At 39.4% G+C, this 19413-nt stretch overlaps 1 protein-coding gene across 6 annotated transcripts in view; it reads left to right on the plus strand.

Annotated features, from left to right (window-relative positions):
- THOC2 (THO complex 2) overlaps window positions 1–18558 on the plus strand; it is a 97413-nt gene extending 78855 nt beyond the window's left edge. For 3 of the 6 annotated variants that reach the window (XM_030576648.1, XM_030576649.1, XM_030576650.1), the window contains 8 exons: window positions 1033–1091; window positions 2607–2642; window positions 6333–6470; window positions 6839–6908; window positions 6987–7144; window positions 8071–8147; window positions 8255–8302; window positions 17724–18558. In XM_030576648.1, the coding sequence (XP_030432508.1) occupies window positions 1033–1091; window positions 2607–2642; window positions 6333–6470; window positions 6839–6908; window positions 6987–7144; window positions 8071–8147; window positions 8255–8282 (566 nt within the window). In that variant the 3' untranslated portion in view covers window positions 8283–8302; window positions 17724–18558. Of the gene's footprint in view, window positions 1–1032; window positions 1917–2606; window positions 2643–6332; window positions 6471–6838; window positions 6909–6986; window positions 7145–8070; window positions 8148–8254; window positions 8303–17723 lie in introns of those variants that run through there. The other 3 variants (XR_004002158.1, XR_004002160.1, XR_004002159.1) reach the window with 3 other exon arrangements.
- The last annotated feature ends 855 nt before the right edge of the window (window positions 18559–19413 follow it).

The following is a 19413-nucleotide window of genomic DNA, read 5'->3' on the forward strand; positions in this document are numbered from 1 at the left end:
TTCATATGAGTATCTCTTGTAACAAATCCTTGTGAAGATTCAAAATTGTACTATCATCTAGTAAATAGATTACACATAGAAATAGGTATTGATTGTTTGCCTACTGTAACTGAGGTCCCATATACTCTATAGCAGAGGTCGGCAACCTTTCAGAAGTGGTGTGCCGAGTCTTCATTTATTCACTTTTTTAGAAGATCTCTTTCTATAAGTCTATAATATATAACTAAAGTATTGTTGTATGAAAGGAAATAAGGTTTTAAAAATGTTTAAGAAGCTTAATTTAAAATTAAATAAAAATGCAGAGCTCCCCAGACGGTGGCCAGGACCCAGGCAGTGTAAGTGCCACTGAAAATCAACGTGCGTGCTGCCTTTGGCACGTGTGCCACAGGTTGCCTACAGCAAAAACAATCTGAATTCTGCAAAAAATTTTGTAGTGAGAATGTTTTACAAACAGCATATGGAAGTTTTTGGAGGAAAGCTGGAGTTCTTGGTATTTGAGTAGGCAACAGCTGGGGCTTTTAGCATCTAAAGAAGGTATGGAAAGCTGTTTGGAATAGTTTCTACTAAAATTGTTGTCAGTGAAATAGTTAAGAATGTTGCCATATAAGTTATCATCTTCCGGTTTTGGTGCTAGTGTGTTTAGATGAATGAGGTACCTCACATCTCAGAACAATTGTTTTTAGGCTATTTGCAGACTCAGAAAAATGAGTCTGCACCAGTTTCCACTTGTTCCACATTTTCAAGGTTTTCATCATAATGCTGAGGGCTAAACACAGATTATTTTAAATGAAAGTTTAAACATTAAAGCACAATTTTTCAGCAAAACGGGTGATTCTGCAGATGAGAAATTTTGGAATCCATGGGATCAGGCCTGTTACTTTCTCCTGATGATAATCAATAGTTTTAATCCTCCAACAGTAAAATTTTAATTCTAATTTTAAACTTGTTTGGTATTTTGCGAAGTAATATAATCAGATTTTATCCCGTCTTGCTAGGGTTTTAATGCTTACTGCTTCTTTTTTTCTTTTTTAGAACAAAAACGTCGCAAAGTTGATACCCATTCTTCTCCATCACATTCCTCAACAGTAAAGGTTAGTATAGCCTGAGGAAGGCAGCGCCTATATTAGGCTCACAAGTTTGGAATGCCAGTGTCCGACTTCCTTCAAGTTTTGTGCCAAGTATATACTGGAACCACTGGAGGTTTTATCTTGCATTAGAAAATGCATTCCTTTTCTTTATTGGTGGACTCTTTTTTTTCTATTAAATATTTTTAATTAGAAAAAATAAAGCTTCAAGGACCTAGCACAAATTTTGTAAATAGCGTTTGAAAAATGCAAGAAAATTTTTACACAGAAGTGCCTCATTGTTTTAAGCAGTCAGTTTTTTTTGGAATGCATTGGTAGCTACAAGCAAATGAGTCTTTGCAGCAGAATGAAGCATATTTTTCTGCACTAATATTGAAGAATATATAGCACTGAAGATTTTCTGGATGTTACGGGATATACGGATACCTCTGAATTCATCAGGCTTCTTGATGAGCATCATACCGATGTGTGCCTTCCAAGGAGGAGTCTTGAAAGGAGCTCCATTTTAAAGTCTCCTTGGTGATCAGTTCTCCTGTAGTTGTGTATATTCAGTGAGCATGCAGCTTCTGTTGCACCTTCCCTTCGAGGTTTGTTTATATTCCAATGGGTTCCCACCATGTTGAGCCCTGCGTTACGATAAAACCAGATGTGGCAACCAAGCCTACCACCCAGCAAAGAGAAACCCCAAGCATTCAAGCGCAGCACAATACCGTGGGTGTAGCCTACTTGAAGACTCAGGGTAGCCATTCCTTGCTCCATATTTAATTTTATTTCTAAACCATCTAAGTTCATGGAATCTTTGAATTTGCAGTACGTTGAACCTTTAAAACTGTAAGTTACTAATACTTCAAGAGCACTGTGATGGATTATGTGGGGTGTTTAAAACTTCACCGTCTTACCAACTTAAAGATTCAATGTTTTGTTTTGTTCTTTTCAAAGAATACATCTTTCTTTGTCTGAGTTACTTAAAGAATAATTAATTTTGCAGAAATAAGAGTAAAAAGTGCAGATAATCAGTTTTGAGGAACCAGGTGATAGTGATAAGGACTTAATTGTAACATCAAGTATATATATTTTTTCTCTATCTATTTTTTGCAAAATGAAACCTAAAGTCATTCTAGGAGACTTCTACCACGTTTAACTGTAAGTGGAGAAGATGCATTTAATATATTTTTTAAATCTTACTTCATCTGTGGATCACTCATTTTAAAGAGTATTTTTCTTTAACTATTGCAGAAATCTTTGTGGGTGGAGGGGAGGTTTTAATATTTTATGACATTGAATATGAACAAATTTACTTTTGTAGTTTAAAGAATCATATTGCTGATACAGTTTAGTTTAGAAAAAAAGATGTAGATTTTATTTTCTAGCTTTAGCTTTGTTCAGTATAAAATATTAACATCAGATTTATTCTGGAAGGAGTAGTTGTGTTTTGTTTCAAGGTTCGGCCTGCTTCCCAAAGTTCCTCTGGTTTCTGAAAATTATGCCAGTTTACGTGTCATCTCCATTCATTTTCTACAGGACAGCCTCAGCGAACTCAAGGACTCTTCAGCAAAGGTTTGAATCTTTTATTTGTCACCAAGATTACATTTGTATTTCATGTGGAGAGATTTTAATCTTGTCTGAATGTTATACATTACCCGAGAAATTGAAATGTATGTGGTAGCATAGAAACAGATTTTTCAACCATCGTATAAATGTGCTTTGCACATGTGCCTTTAGATTTTGATCTATAGAATAAACTACAGTTGGCACAGTGTGCAATCAGCATTGGTCTGTTAATGTTGGCAGTACTTTATAGGGTGATCACTTAATTTTTCACCTCTCCTTGATCCTTCTCAGACACATTTTTTTCATAGTTCATAGCTATTCCTGCAACTTTACTTTGCATAAAGAAAACAACACTATGGCAGTATTCATGCTTCTAGAGTACCCCCCACTAATTTGTGTCTTGGTAAACTTACAACACTATGGCAGTATTCATGCTTCTAGAGTACCCCCCACTAATTTGTGTCTTGGTAAACTTCCATCAGTACCACCATCAGTGTGATTCCAGAGATGGTGGGTAGCTAACAGCTAAGTTATCCTATTGGTATGCTTGCTTTTTTTCATAAGCGTAATTCAAATTTAAAATATTGTAGAATTGTCCTCTAAAACAAATACATTGAAAAGATATTTGAAGTATAGTACATTCTGATATTTTGGGAAAAACATATTTACCATATTTAAACATATTTACCGAAATACTCAGATATTACAGTTGTGAGCACATAAAAATGTTTGAACTTGGTAATGTACTAAAATAATTTCTTATCCTTTTTGGTGGATCTATGTTACTGTGTGTGTGGCGGGGAGTATATATGTCTGTTAAAACTGATTATTGAGATCTTGTGTTAATAAATAAAATGCTTTCCAATAATCATAACATAGGTATTTATTAGCACAAATGTTGGTTAGATCAAATTAAGCAACTATGAACATTTCCCAATTAATTTATCGATTTTCGTCTGTTATTATTCTTTATCATTTACAAGGAAACAAGTTTAAGAATGCATGAGAGAATTGTTGCTTACTGCACCTTTTAGCTCAGATTGGTTAAATAAGGCTTTAGAAGAATTCTTTTTTATATAATTTTCAGAAAGCAGCAGTAATTCTGTAACTGCTAGTTGCTAATCTGCTGGGTTTTTCTAAGTGTTTCCAGTGTTAACATAGGAACATTTAGAAAGGGAGACAGGAGCATCAACCCCTTAATGTCTCAAATTCTCATAGTTTTCCTGTTTACACAGTTGTCACGTCTATGTAACATATGTCATTTTAAATATTTGGGGTTGTTAACTTCTTTTGAAAGCGTTGCCTTTCTGATTTCAGAAATCCAAGGCATTTTTCTCCCACTCACATCTGTTAACAACTGGTTTGTGTGGGGGTGGGAGGTGTTATATTGAAAAAAAATGTATTAGCTAAGGCAGTTTTTCCTAAACTAATTTCAGAAGTAGAATTAAATAATTTTTATATGCCAATGCATTGGTGCATATGATTAACACAGACAGCTGAATTAACCATATGTCAGATAATCTGCAAATTGCTTATATTGTTTTAATTCAAAATAAACAGGTCAATTTTAGTGTTGGCTGGTGAATGTCGTTATGTTTTGGGCTATAACATATATTTGTTTATTTTATTTGTTTGTATTATTGTAGCACTTAGGAGTCCCAGTTATGAACCAGGACCCCACTGAGTTAGGTGTTGTATTAACACAGTTTTTCCTGGCATTCCTGTTCATGAAGTGCTTTTCTTCTGAGCTCTACTTTCCACTTCCCATCCTCCCTTCCAGTTGCTCCTTCTTCCTCTGACTGAATGAACCAGCATGTGTTCTGCTGGTAAAATCACAACCCTCATAAAGTAGCATTGGCGTATGAACTCTGCCTATAGAATAAGGAAGTCAGACCCTCTTCTTTCCCTGACACATGTCCCTAAAAATAAAGGGTGCAAATTTCAAAGACTGAAGTACCCAACTGTCATTGAAAGTTAATGGGAATTGTGTACCTAAATCCTTTTGGTGCTTTTGAAAAGCTCATCTTAAATAACCAGCAATTGACTAAGGCAAGGGTCCCCAACGCGGTGCCCGCGGGCGCCATGGCGCCCGTGGGGGCCTCTTAATGCGCCCATGTCCTGGCATCCGAGACAGCACCTGTCGAAATGCCACAGCAGCATTTTGGTGGGGACGCCTCTTGATGATGACGCTTATCGCCGACAAGTGACATCATCGAGAGGCAACACTCCCGAATTTCGTCGGGGACGCCTCTCAAAGTTGCTTGTTGACGGCAAGCGACGTCATTGAGAGGCGTCGCCGCTGAAATTTTGGCGGGTGCTCCACCGCCGCAGTGGTCCTTCAGCTGATGCCCCCAGCCCAAAAAGGTTGGGGACCACTGGACTAAGGTTTTCCGTATTCTTTTTGTATACTGTTGAGTAGAACAATAAATTATAAGATCTTAACTGACAGCTAAAGATAAGGGAGTGGGAAGAGTCTGGAATAAAAGATCTGAAACTTCCACTATAGAGCAGACTCCATGTTCTCTAGTGCTTATCTATGGTAGTTGTCATATCCCCAAGAGAGTGCCTGCTATGGCATCTTGTTGGAGCAGGAAGTGTGCATTGGGGGAAGGGAGCTGAACATTCTGTACTTCATGGATATGAACAAACCAGGGAGTAAAGTATATTTAAAAATTATACTTGCTGAAACCTGGAAATAAAGCAAAGGAAATTAATTAAATTTATTGGGGGTTTTACTCATTCTATGATGGTGTTTGTTTTTTCTTCCCACGTCCCTCTCCAAAAAATGTTTTTAACAATCACACCTGTTGCTAATACTCTGAACAAAGAATATTGAAATTGCTTAAAAATAGAATTAATTTAATTATATGCTGGAAAATTTGCAAAACAAACTTGAAGAATTCTTCTCTCCACTAGCCAGCAGTTTGAGGATTTGTGGCCCAGTTGAGTTGCGTCCATACTCATGTTTCTTTGATTGTTTACAGTATTGCAGTTGGAGAACCCATTCATTGTTCTCAGTATCTTCCAAAAATGTATGACTTAAACACTTTGTGGTTTAAGATTAGTGTTTAACAAAAAGTAATAACATGTTTAAAAAACAGATCCCATTAAGTCATCCCTGTGTCATTTGTAAATTATTCTTCTATATGCTGGAAATCTGTTGGGATGCTAATATAAACAAGATGTATCGTTTAAGCCAATTTTGACAGTGATCCATAATTGGGCAAATAAAGTTAGTTCTACATTACCTCTGTGGTACTGAAAGTCAGGATTTCCATATGCTAGGTGTACTGTAGTAAGTCCAGGCATTTTTACTGGCAGAATCAACAGTATTACTTCCTGGTTTGCATTGGTTATATTAAGTGTTACTGATAACTTAATGTGCTTTTAATACAACAACATTTACCTTAAGTGTATCTTCTGTTCGAGCTAGTGCTGATTTTTTTATAAAAGTGGATCTTGAATTTTCAGCTTTGTATAAGACACTTTTTTAAAAGAGTTTTTGAGTATTATGCTATTTTTTTTCCCACAGATGGACAATAGAGGTGCCTTTAACCTTTTGCTTGGCTGGAAAGTAATAATGTTTAGTTTTTATTCTTTGAGATAGATCTGGTGCAGCAAACAGTAGGATTTTTTTTCGTTTCCACATTTAGGAAGACATTATTAATCCTCAGTAATATTGCATTAATTTAACAGCACTACATTAACCACACTACCCCCGCACTGTCCAAGAGTAAGGAGAGAGAAGTGGACAAGAAAGATTTGGACAAGTCCAGGGAAAGATCCAGAGAGAGAGAGAAGAAAGATGAAAAGGATAGGAAAGATCGAAAAAGGGTTTGTGACTTTTTATGAAATAACTTAGAAAGTTGGTGCATGCTTGACTCATTCTTTGACTCTAAGCCATAATAATTATAATTGGTGTGGTAGCCCTTATAGACAGAGGTGACCTGCTGCAGGGTTTATTCTTCATTTGCCCTATTAATTCTTAAAAGGCCAATACTTGACATTAATAGATTCTGAACTGCATTTTAATCTTCCATGTCAAGGGAGTTAAGTTCAGAAATTTTAAACAAACTTTAATCATGCAACTGTCTTTAAAGACTTGAAAAATATGGTGTTTGTACAGTATTCTATTTAGGATTCTGTTTTAGAAATCAGCATCTGTTAATCTGCTAACATTACGTAATGGTATTTGGCTTTAGGATCATTCAAATAGTGACCGGGAGGTGCCACAGGACTCAACCAAAAGGCGTAAAGAGGAAAATGGAACAAGTATGTGTTTTATTTCATTTTTCTATGCTTGAAGTGTCCAGTCATTATTATGAATTGTGTTATGCATTTTTTTTCCAGCTGGTTCTTCAAAACATAGTAAAAGTGAAAGTCCATCTGATTCCCCTCGTTCAAATGAGAAGGAAAAGGAGAAGAACAAATCAAAATCTTCAGGCAAAGAAAAAGGTGATTCAATCAAAACTGAAAAAATGGAGAAAAGTTCCTCTGGTAGCAAAAAGGTAAAATGAATAAACTTTCTTGTTTATCTATTACTACTAAACCGTTTAATTGAAACATTTTGTGCCAGGTAATGCTTTGGAGTTATTTTTCAACTTTTGAATGCCCTGGTGTATGGCCTGTGTGTTAGACACAGATATTGCAAATGGCAGAGGAAAATACATGGAATTTTTGGCCAGGTAGTCGCAACTTTACTTAATACACTCAATAGTCAACTCTGACTGGATAAGTCATGAGAGAACACCTGTCATGTTAGCAGCAATGATGGAGGAAACCTTCTGTGCCAGATAATACTTATTTTTGAATGCTGTGGTGTGAGTTTATAGCCTCGATTGGGGTACTAATATTTTTAAACAGCGTTTTCTATACTTCGCTGGTATTGGGAATTAAGGTTCCTTTTCAGTCCGAAAAACATTCTGAAATGGGGCCTTACTTAAATATTGATTTTGCCAAAGTTAGCTTATATTTGAACAAGAAATGTATATGGGAAAACTCATTTGGCCCTTGGTAAGGAAATGTGTTCAAATTTGAAGACTATATTCATTCATTAGAGTGTGAACCAGACTGACTCTACATATTCTTTTAACTGCAAGTCTGTGTGTCCATCTAAGAAGACACCAGAGCACCCATTTATTGTAGTCTTCTTTCAAAGACATTTTGTAAATGGTTGTGACTACAGTAGATCTGTCTTCAACTATGCATATGGAGTTTACTGGAGTTTTTGAGGAAAAAAATGGTTTACAATAATGTAATGTATTGTTAAATTGATAATTGGAAGAGGCAATGATAAATACACTAACTCCTCACTTAACGTTGTAGTTGTGTTCCTGAAAAATGCGACTTCAAGTCAAACAGTGTTAAGCGAATCCAATTTCTTTGTGTACACAAACATATTTTACCTTATTTTCCCTATACAAATTTTGCACAGGAGTCTAGACATGATAAAGAAAAAACAGAAAAAAAGGAAAAACGGGACAGTGCTGGAGGGAAAGAAGAAAAGAAACAATATCCTTTTAATTTTTGATCACTGAAATTTTAAGTAACATAAAAAGTAAAGTAAGATAACTGTGTTCTTAAGGAATTAAAGCATTTTTCTTTAATGCTTAATTTACTCATAAATCTTCAGACAAGCACAGATAATGAAGACTGTTCCAGTCAAGGTAAGAATTATTTTCATGTTTTCCCTTTACCAAAGTATTGAAGATACCTGCTAAAGTCTATGGGTAAAATTTGCATCTCTGACCCCTCTAAGGTGGATTAAAGGACCAGAGTGGCATAAAAGGGGATCATAACAAAAAATTTCCCCTAGCACATAAAATAAGGAAGGTAGCCCTAGGCTGCTCTAAGAGGACTCCCTCAGAAGCCTTGATATAGGGGCTGAGTTGGGGGCAAGAGAGAGATATTAGAGGGGAACTGCAACACATAATGATGTGGAGATTCTGGGCAGCTGGGAACAAGGCTGCTATAATGTAGACAGCCCTTGATAATCCACTTGCTGCTTGATAATCTCGTGCTAACAAGCTGCTATTCTTCAAGTAATTGCTCATGTGTATTCCACATAGGTGTGTGTGCGCTTGTCACGTGCACCGGTGCCGGAAGTTTCTCCCATAGCAGTAACTGTAGGGGAGTGCTCTAGTGACCCCTGGAGTGGCGCATCCATGGCGTGGTATAAGGGGTGCTGCGTACTTCCCCCCCTCCCTCAGTTCCTTCTTGCTGCCAGTGAAGGTGCTTCGGAACTGCTCTGCTCGAGCTTTGCTGTAGCCCATCCCCAAAACAGCTTGTTCGTTCAGTGTATGATACCTGTAGTTAGTTTAGTTTAGCTAGAGCACCCAGCCCGGGGCATGCCCTACGCCTCGAGTATTAAGTTGTGCAACACTTGTAGGCGATCTATGCCAGTGAGTGATCTTCACACGGATTGTTTACACTGTTTGGGGGAAACCCATCTCAGCGATCGCTACAAGATTTGCAAGTCATTTAAGCCTCGGGCCAAGAGAGAAAGGGACATTAGGCTCAGAGATATTTTGGTGGAGTTGGCGCTGACTGCGGCTCCAGCATGCCACTCCGAGTCAGCAGCGGCGACCTTTGGGCACCATTGACTAGCTCCCCATCCTCTGGGCACGCCAAATAGGCTAGGAAGAGGACTACTTCGCCGCAGCACCGGAGTAAACCCGGGACAGAGGCTAGACCCATGTTGGGCAGTCCTCGATCCCCACCAGCCTCTAGGCTTCTGACTCAAGTCAAGCAGAGTAGCCCGGCTCATTTGGAGAAAAAGCATTGTTCATTATGCCTTTGTAGTCTTTGGCCTTTCCAAATAAGATTGGACAATAAGTGAAAGCTTTACATATAGGTCCTGAGAGACAAGTCTAGACAAGATCAACTTCAAATTCAATGTATTCATGTTTAAATTCCAACCTGAATGTGGGTGTGAATCAAGAGAGATGTACCAAAAACATTTGAAAAATTTTAATCAAGTTTTCTAAAATCCTCTTCTGAGGCTTTTTAGACATTTACACATATACAGATTCATTAAAATATTGGTAAATAATTTACTTCTACCAAGAAATGCTGACAAATTCAAATTTGAAAGATCAAATCGAGTCTTTAGCAAGCAGTTATGTGTTCAGGTATTTTAGGAGTCTCCGAACACTGTTCATTTTGTGGAGATCAGGGAAGCGGTGCCCTTCTAGATTTCAAAATAATTCACCCATCCACCTAGTCTCAGAAGCCATGTGTCACTGCCAGCCTCTCTCCAGAGGACAATGGATAATTTTACATTCTGTAAAATATGTGTAATTATGGCTGGTAAATATTAGAGCTGACTGATTAAAGCATGGCAAATAATTTATTCAAGGAATGTAGCCTCTCTGTTTACCAGTTTGTAATTTTCTTATATTTGTTCTCCATTCAAAATTATTTGATGAATTGTTTCTGTGGAAAATTATTGTGCTGTAGGCTCATTTCTGCATATTTGCAGAAAGCAAACATAAGGAAGAATGCAGCTGAAGCAAACTCAAATTGTTATTCAATTAAACATTTGTTGAAGTTTTATAGTTAATTGCCCAGCTATAGTAAACATTGTTCTGAAATATTATAAAATGTACTGCCACCTGGGTAAGGTCTTCAGCCTCTCTACCTCTCCATCAAAATATAGTAGTAAGCTTTCACCACTAGCAAAAAATCAGTGTGTTAAAAGGGTGGCAATACTTAAAACATGAATATCATTCAGTATGTTTATATGACAAACAAAGATGGAGATAAAAGTCAGAATATGTATCAATAACTCAACGGTTAAGCAAAGTAGTTTGTACCATCACAGGACTCCTGCCAAGGAGATATTTTGAAGTGTTCCCCACAGGAAAATTACAGCAGCATCTCTGCTGTGGTGTCTCTGACAAAGCAACCTAGAGATAACAGTGCTGCTGGGAGGAGGGTGGGAAAGGCTTTTTGCCCTCGACTTAAGGATGCAGGAGAGCTGCTTTCTCTTTTCTGCACCACAGATATGGCAGAGGAAGGGGACTTACTTCAGAAGGCATCCTCTTCACTAGGACTGTTACTCCAAAAAGCAATTAGTAGAGCCTTGTGAGGATACAAAATTTGTATCCACATCCGATCTGCAGAAATGGTCTGCGAATATAAAGGCGATATCCATGTATTTGCAGGGCTGTAGCAATTAGGGAAGTTGAACTGGCTCGGCTATTAGAAGAGTTTTGACAATTTGTCCTGGTGATTTTGCTTGCCCAGCCACTAAAGCCAAAAGCAGGTAACTGAAGTAACTGCGCAGTGAAAATCACACTGGTCCCCTGTGCCCTTTGGTGGGATCTAGGGGGAAGGAGACAATGCTAGGAGTCAGGACACTTTTGGGGGACACTTTTTTTTTCTCCTTTTATATCATTCTGAGTTTAACCAAGGCACTAAACTATATTTGAACAGCTGGGAGCTGTGTTCTCTGAAGGGCCCTCATTTATGGAATTTACTTCCCTTGTTCATTCAACAAAGCCAGTATTTGCTGACCTTTGGGAAATGGTCTCAACCATATTGATTTGCTTAAATGTTTTCTTGAGGGAGTGTGCTTGAGCAGGCAGAATTCTGAGCCTAGGACAGAGTTATTTTGGGGCTCATCTTGTGTGGCTTATCTTGTATTAAAATACCAAACTACATGTGACCAGAAGTTCCTGTGTGTGCGCTTTCATAAATGGAGAATTGAAATACATTCAGATGAAGTATGATCATAAAAATACAGTTTATGTAGCATAGTTTAAGAAACAAGCACTTAAGTAAATGTCAGTTCTTCAACTAGTGTTTCAGAGGTACTGCACTTCAGGTGTTGGTGCATCCTTATGCCTTTGATGGGAGAATTTCAGCAGCAGTGCTTGTCTGGGCCACGCGTGCACGCTCCACATCTCACACCTAGCACTGCAGGACAAGACACCCTCCCACTCCCACCTCAGTTCCTTCTCAACCATCCTCAATCTGACATGGAGTTCCCAGCAGTGTTAAGACTGATAGCTAAACTTAAGAGTTTAGAGTAGTCTTTAGTACCGTAGTTAGGTTTACTTATCCCTTTCTCCCCATTTATTTCCTTTAATTCTTTTTTCCTTTCTCCCTTTACTCCAAGTTTGAATGCCCCTTAGCTTAGTTAGAGTTCATAGTTAGAGTTCACCATTAAGGTTGAACCACTATAACTCGAGCCATGCCCAGTTTACTGGGCTTCAAGCACTGCCTTTCTGGCTAAGAGGCGATCCCGGTTTCGGACAGGCACTCTGTGTGTCCGGTGCTTAGGGGAGACACATGAAGCTCACACCAGAAAGGACAGAAACCCACTCTTCAAACTGTGGTTAATGGAGAAGTCTCTGCACCCAGCATCTGATCCAGGTCTGCAGACCTTCCCTGGACAATTTTCCCTGGCAACTTCACCTGTCTCACCGTGGAAGGCTCACTCTTCCAAAAAGGCAGAAGGAAAAGCTCTTCAACTTTTTTCAAGGAGCCACCAAAAAAGAAGCACACTCTGGCCCACTCCTCATCCTCAGTACCAATCGCACCGCGGCTGAGTATTCACAAGGCACCAGTATCGTCTGGTACCACACATACCGTGAAAACCAGTGACCCTGAGTGTACAGGTTTGGATCAGAGATGCAAACAGAAACCTAACTCCTCCGCTACAGCACCGACAGAGCTGCCTTAACGCAAATTATGGCGCCACCTCCTGTCCCAACAACTCGGAGCGCTTCAAGGTCAGCACCAACAATTGCGACTACAACAGCACTGTTGGCACTGACTACCTTCATACTGAAGCCATCGGCCCATACCTCTTCCTATATCAGGCAGATGTTCATGTCTCATTGATGCCTGAATCACCTTTTTCCACGATGTTTCTCTGGCACCACGTCAGCCCACTTCACCCACTGGCCCCACCATTCTCTAGTGAGGAAGAAGATACTGAGGACGAGTTTGCCTTCTCATCTCAGCACTCCTCTCCCATTCAATCTACTTCAGCACTGGATCCACCTGTACAGCCTAAAACCTATCACAGGGCTGACATCATTCACTACTCCGTTGCCCTACTTGGGGGCATACAGGAGACAGTACCCCAGACTCCAAGCCCATGCAAAATGAGGCTTAGAGCTCCCTCACCACTCTCAGTTGCTGTACTTTCAGAGCCCACTGAGGAGAGCATTTGAAGAACAGGAGGAAACCCAGGAACAGGCTACAACACCAACATCCAACATTTCTTCCTCGTCCTTGGGCGAGGCCATAATGCTCCTGCCACCTCCAGCGGTATATGATTTTAAATGTGTTCAAGAACTCTTTGAAGAATCACTGATACCGTAGAGATTCCTCTTGAGGAGGTCCCAGAGTCCCAGCACAAACTACTGGACGTTCTCCATACATCCTCCTAATCTAAAATTGTGCTGCCCATAAATGACTGGCCAAAAACTTGGTAGACCTCAGCTACAATACTGCCCACCTGCAAGAGAGTATTATGTTTCCTCTAAAGAAGTAGACTTATTTTCTCACCCTGTACCAAATTCACTAGTGGTCGATGCTGCCAACCAATGAGGCAGACAACAACTGAGATCCACTTGATACAACAAAGAGTGGAAAGGTTTGAATCTTTTTGGCTGCAAGGCCTATTCATCTGCCACTCTTCAGTTCTGGATTGCCAGTTATGCTGCCCTAATGGCAAAATATGACCACACGAATTACTCCAAACTCAGTGAATTTATTGACATATAAATTCAATAAAAGGATAAAAGAAACCAATTTAAGTCAATAATTTCAGAGGGTCAGCTCCTATCCAGAACCACCTTGCAGATCTCTCTAGATGTGGGCAATATAGTGGTGCACCCCACAGCCACTGCCATAGCAATGTGCTGGATTTTGTGGCTTCGCCTGTCTAACTTCCCAAGAAAGGTACAATCCACCGTCGAGGACCTCCCATTCAATGGCCAGAAGCTGTTCACGGTAAAAACTGATGAATCACTTCACACTCTGTAAGACCCAAGGGCGACGCTCTGCTGCCCTTATATACACACCTGCAACAAAAAGAGAACGGTAAATATTATCCCACTCCGCACGCAAGGTCTGTCCTGTAAGCCTCACAACAGAGACACCATGACACCGAAAGACAGAGGCCTCCAAAGCATCATCAACCATCCCACCAGCCCTCTTCAAAACAACGATTTTGAGAGTTTGGTTGAGGACCCAAAGACCTTCCCCATTCTTCAGTGCTGACACCATCACTAACCATCCACTGCTTTTGGAGACCGGTTGACTCCTTTCTACCTATTATGGCAATCCATCACCATAGATAAATGGGTTCTGGAGATAAGCTGGGACTACAAATCAACACATGGAAATCAACACTAACAGCCGTGCACAAACTGGACTTCATTGGGGTGCATCTCGATGCTATAGAGGCCGAAGTGTCCTACCACCGACCAGATTTCTCACTATAGCCAATCTGATCTCCATCATATTGAACAACCCACAGATATCGGCATGGGCTTACCTTCAATTACTAGGCCATATGGCAGCAACCACATTCGTGGTACAACATGTGCATCTTCACATATGCTGCTTTCAGGACTGGCTAAGAACAACGTACCACAGAAACGCAGTCTAAACAGATGCTGTTTGTAATGTTGTTCAAAGTCAAAGACTCGCTACACTGGTGGACACAACCCAACAATGTGTGCATGGGAGTCCCTTTAACACAGACTCCACCTTCAATGATTCTCACAACTGACGCCCCCTTGATAGATTGGGGGGCCCATCTACAACATCACACAGTTCAGGACAGGTGGTCTCCCATTGAGACACTGTTGCACACACATCATCTGGAACTCTGAGCAGTTTGCAATGTGTGCTTGCACTTTCTGTCATTGATCAGGTAATGACTGACAGCATTGCCTGTATGTTTATATAAACAGGCAGGGAGGGGCAAGGTCGCACTTCCTATGCGCTGAAGTCAAGAAACTATGGAATTGGTGTATCCAGCACAATGTCAGTATCTCAGCCTCATATCTCCCAGCACATCAAAATGCCACAGCAGATGCCACAGCAGATTCTCCCAGGACCATGAATGGGAACTAAACAACACGGTGCTATTGAACATATTTGAATGCTTGGGTCACCCATCCATTGACCTCTTCACGACCTCCCAGAATCACACATTCCTGCAATTCTGCTCGAGAGCAGGTTTGGGCCCCCATTCCTTGGGTGATGCCTTTCTCCTCAAATAGACCATGCCTATCCTATACACCTTTCAAGCTATCCCCTTGCTATCAAGGGAAATACACAAAATAAGAACCAAAAAGGCCAAAGTCCTCTGGATAGGCCTCGCATGGCCCAAACAAACTTGGTACTCGCACTGTGCACTCTTCCACTCTTGCCAAATCTTCTCTTGCAGGATGCAGGACAGGTCTGCCACCCAAATCTGGAGAGACTTCACCTGAGAGCATGGCTCCTACATGGCACCAGCACAATGAACCAGCCTGCTAGGAACCGATGAAAGACATATTGGTAAACAGGAAGAAGACAATCACATGAAATACTTTCCAACATCAATGGAAGAGATTTGCCATCTGTTGCCAAAACAAACAAGTCCAACCTGTTACCGCTTCCTCACTGATTATTTTAGAATACATGCGGGAACTAAAAAAATCCAGCCTATCTCTTAGTTCACTTAAAGTACACCTCGTTGCTATTACTGTTTTTCAACCGAAGGTAGATGGGATATCGATTCGGGATGTAAATATTGTTTTTAAAATTACCCTTTAAAACTATTAAAATTATATCTGCTAACCGTTTAGTCATTAACAAGTTCACAATCTACCCCACGTATATATTATCTTTGTCAAGTGTCTTACTAACAACAAAAACGGACAGACTTATGTGTAAACCCACTTTTTCAATGACCCGCTACTTCATTAATGGGGGAGGGATAGCTCAGTGGTTTGAGCATTGGCCCGCTAAACCCACAGTTGTGAGTTCAGTCCTTGAGGGGGCCATTTAGGGAACTGGGGTAAAAATCTGTCTGGGGATTGGTCCTGCTTTGAGCAGGGGGTTGGATTAGATGACCTTCTGAGGTCCCTTCCAACCCTAATCTTCTATGATTCTAAGTCAAAAATACTCGTACATTCCTCCATGTCATTCTGCCATACTTTTGGTTTGTAGAACTGTGGATCGAAGCTCTAGTCACGGGGTTACACAACACAATTGCTACATATTTGCTGGTTGGTATTGCTGCAGCGTTTTTAATGTGCACATTAGGTATTACAATGTCACAAAATTATTTTACCAATGTGTGTTAAATATTAACTGCAATAGATTAACGGTAAGACTAATACTTATTGGATAACCATTTAATTGCTTAATATTTTACATCCCTAATATCTATATTTGTCCATTCCACCACCAAACAGTTTCTATGGGGCATCAGGAATACTTATCCTGAAATATGAGTACCTACCCTACTTTGGGGTTTAAAGTTGATATTACTGCCTTACCGAAGCCCCATTCATACTATTAGCAACATGCTCTCTAACACATCTGTTGATGAAAGTTACATTCTTATTCGCTATCATGTCCACCCAACAAGTGGAAGAGTTAAGAGCCCTCATGGCACACCCACCTTATACCGTCTTCTTCAAAGATAAGGTCACCGTAAGACCCCACCCTAAATTTTTTACCTGAAGTACCCTCCTCTTTTCACCTGAGCCAACCAATCCATCTTCCCTCGTTCTTCCCCAAACTTCATGGAAGCAACGGGACTTAATATTACACACTCTGGATATCAGATGAGTATTAGCGTTCTACCTTGGGAGAACCAAGACCTTCAGAAATTCACCAAGACTTAATTCAACTTCAGTGTGATCTGAAGGTTCCGCCATTTTCAAGCAGAGGCTGGCCAAATGGATTTCTGGGTGCATTCACCTATGCTATCAACAATATGACATACAGCCCTCACTGGGTATCTGAACTCTCTCTACCAGGTCATTATCAACCTCAGTAGCTTTTCTCAACAACATGCTGATCATGGACATGTGTAAAGTAACCACCTGGGCATCCTGTTTACAAAACCTGTGCAATAGATCAGAGCTCAAGATCAGGCTCATTGGTAGGACTTACAGTACTATCCTCAATTACCCGTGCAACTCCGAAGCCCCTTCTGTCCACCAAGGGCCACTGCTCAACAGTCACCTAAAGTGGAGCACCCACAGGGATGCTCCTCAGAGAAGAAGAGAAGGTTACCTACCCTGTGCAGTAACTGAGGTTCTTTGAGATGGTGTCCCTGTGGGTGCTCCACTATGCACCCTCTTCCCCTCTACTTTGGAGTTCAGTCTGTGGACTTGGGTGGAGAAGGAGCTGAGATGGAATCTGGTTGCATGGCACTAGATAGGTGCTGACAACAGCATGAGATGGAGAGAGTGCATCCATGACCAGACAAGAACTGCAGCTGAAATTCTCTGATCAAAGGTGCCCTCAGGGACATAATCTCAAAGAACAAGATGAGTAATCTTCTACACATTTAGGTAATACACATCCAGTTATTTCTTGCAGTAATTTAAGGGTGCATCTGGTGTAACATTCACCTTACTCTGCTTCATTGCGTGGGTAAGTGTGCAAAAGTGCTTTTACAGCAACACAAAATTGTGGCAGCTAATTCCATTTCTGCTGCTTGCACAACCTCTTCTATTACATTTGTAATGTGTGTGTGTATTGCTTTATATTCAATTGCTTTTATTTCTCATTTAGAGGTATTAATCTTCTCAGGGCAGCTTGTTGAATTTTACTTTGCCAATACTTGTTTTTGTGAATTTTTATCTATTAAGCAGAGTTTTTCATTACTTTTATTTATAATCCCAATGCCTGATTGTGTGTGTTAGTGTAGTTCTCATTACAAAGTAGGAAATTGAAGTAATTGTCTAAAACCTAAAGATAATCAGAGTGGCCAGTTAAAATGGTATTTTTCCACTTTCATTGTTGGGCCTGTGAATAGAAATAAATTCTAACAAGTTCTGAATCTTCTGATTCTTTAGAAATGACATCTAATTGCATTGGCATATATATTTGTTTTAGGTGAGGTTGAAGGTGGAAGATATCCAGCTGTGACCAGAAATGTATTTTCAAGAGTATAGATTGCACAGAAATTTGTGAATGAAGAGGACCCATCTGCATCTCCTTAAATTATTCAGTTCTCTGCTTTATTTCCCCCATGCTGAACATTTAATTGTTGAGTTGTACATTACTGTATTTTAACTTGTTGCTTAGTTTCTCACACATTTATTTTCAGTACCTGGCTGAAAGTGTTACCTATTCCATATTTTAGCACAATGTGCTGCAAACAGTTGCCATAGTGCAAATAAGGTTTCATATGTACAGAGTTCCTCTTTAGGTTGTCTAAATACTGCCTGAGTTTAATGATTCTTTCAATCTGAAATGCATTCTTTTAGATGTTTGAAAACCATAAATAAACAGTTCTTGAACCATTTTTGAATTTACCTCGTTTAAACTCAGTTTTTATTTATTACTTAGCCTGTTTTTAATATCAGTCACTAAAAACCAAGTGGGAGCACTGTTTTCATGCAATGCTTAGGAATTATTTGTATATTATGTGTACAACATTGAGCTGTTTAAAAAAAACAAAAACAAACAAAAAAAAAAACCCACCCAAACTTGCATTCAGTTGTCCCTTGCCACACCTTTGTTTGTCATGATGTTTTTAGATAAATTGGAAAATACTCTCTTCAAAAATGAAATAAATTAGGTTTCAATTCTACAGCTACAGGAGCTTTGTATCGCTGAACTTTAGTCTGAAAAGTTTCAAAATGACATTTTTAAAAAAGAGAATTTTTTTTATCTGCTGAATTCTACCAGTGTAACCTTTTTTCTAAATAAACAATAGTTTTCTCAATGGGTCGTAAATCATTGTGTCTGTGTTGTCGCTTTATTGACAAAGGTAGTGCTAAGAAAATTCAGTTTTAGTCAGTGTGAGCTTACTTCTTCCCTTAAACCTCTTCCACTAAATCCTCTTTCAGTTGGTCTACCTTACAAATCAGATCAGACATCTGGAAAAGCCCTGGGTCATCTAAAATGTCCCCCTGCGCTAGTGCTTGATCCTGTCTATCCATTGTGGATCAGGCAGAGAAATCACAAATCTGCATTATGCTTTTGAATGCCTTTAATGATACTATTTCAGTAACTTCCTTTATCAAGGAAGTGCACTAATTAATTTTACAGTGAATTAGGAAAAACCTAACCTAGATTTTCTCTCTTTTTTTGTCCATCTTAAATATTTTTCTAGCCCCTAGACATGAGGATCTGAATGTGTTCTTACCTCAGGAGAATGTATTAAAGAAATATTTTGTGCTTTGGAAGCCTGATCCCTTATTTTTCAGCCTGATAACTGTTACCTAGTGGAATAGTCCTCACTTTCCCACAAGTAAGAATTTGTAAAATTTGTAAAATCAGAAAATGAATAAGTACAACATCTAATTAATTATCATAATAAAGTAATGAGAACAAGATCTTGTTAGTAATAGCATTAATGTAGTGGCCTTCCTCTGATACTGCATATTTTAAAAAACCTGGTGCTAGAGGTCTTTGAGACCCCACTCAGTTACGTATTCTGTTTAATATTCTGTAGCAAATGTGGTTTAAACAGGTTTTTTAAATATTTAAGTGACATTTCCAGGGATGCGCTGCAACTCAAGGACACAGATAGTTTCAGTTGCTTTATTGGGTTTTTTTAAACTACTTTAAAATATAA

Source organism: Gopherus evgoodei, chromosome 9, assembly GCF_007399415.2.
Source record: "Gopherus evgoodei ecotype Sinaloan lineage chromosome 9, rGopEvg1_v1.p, whole genome shotgun sequence".
NCBI classification, from domain to species: domain Eukaryota; kingdom Metazoa; phylum Chordata; order Testudines; family Testudinidae; genus Gopherus; species Gopherus evgoodei.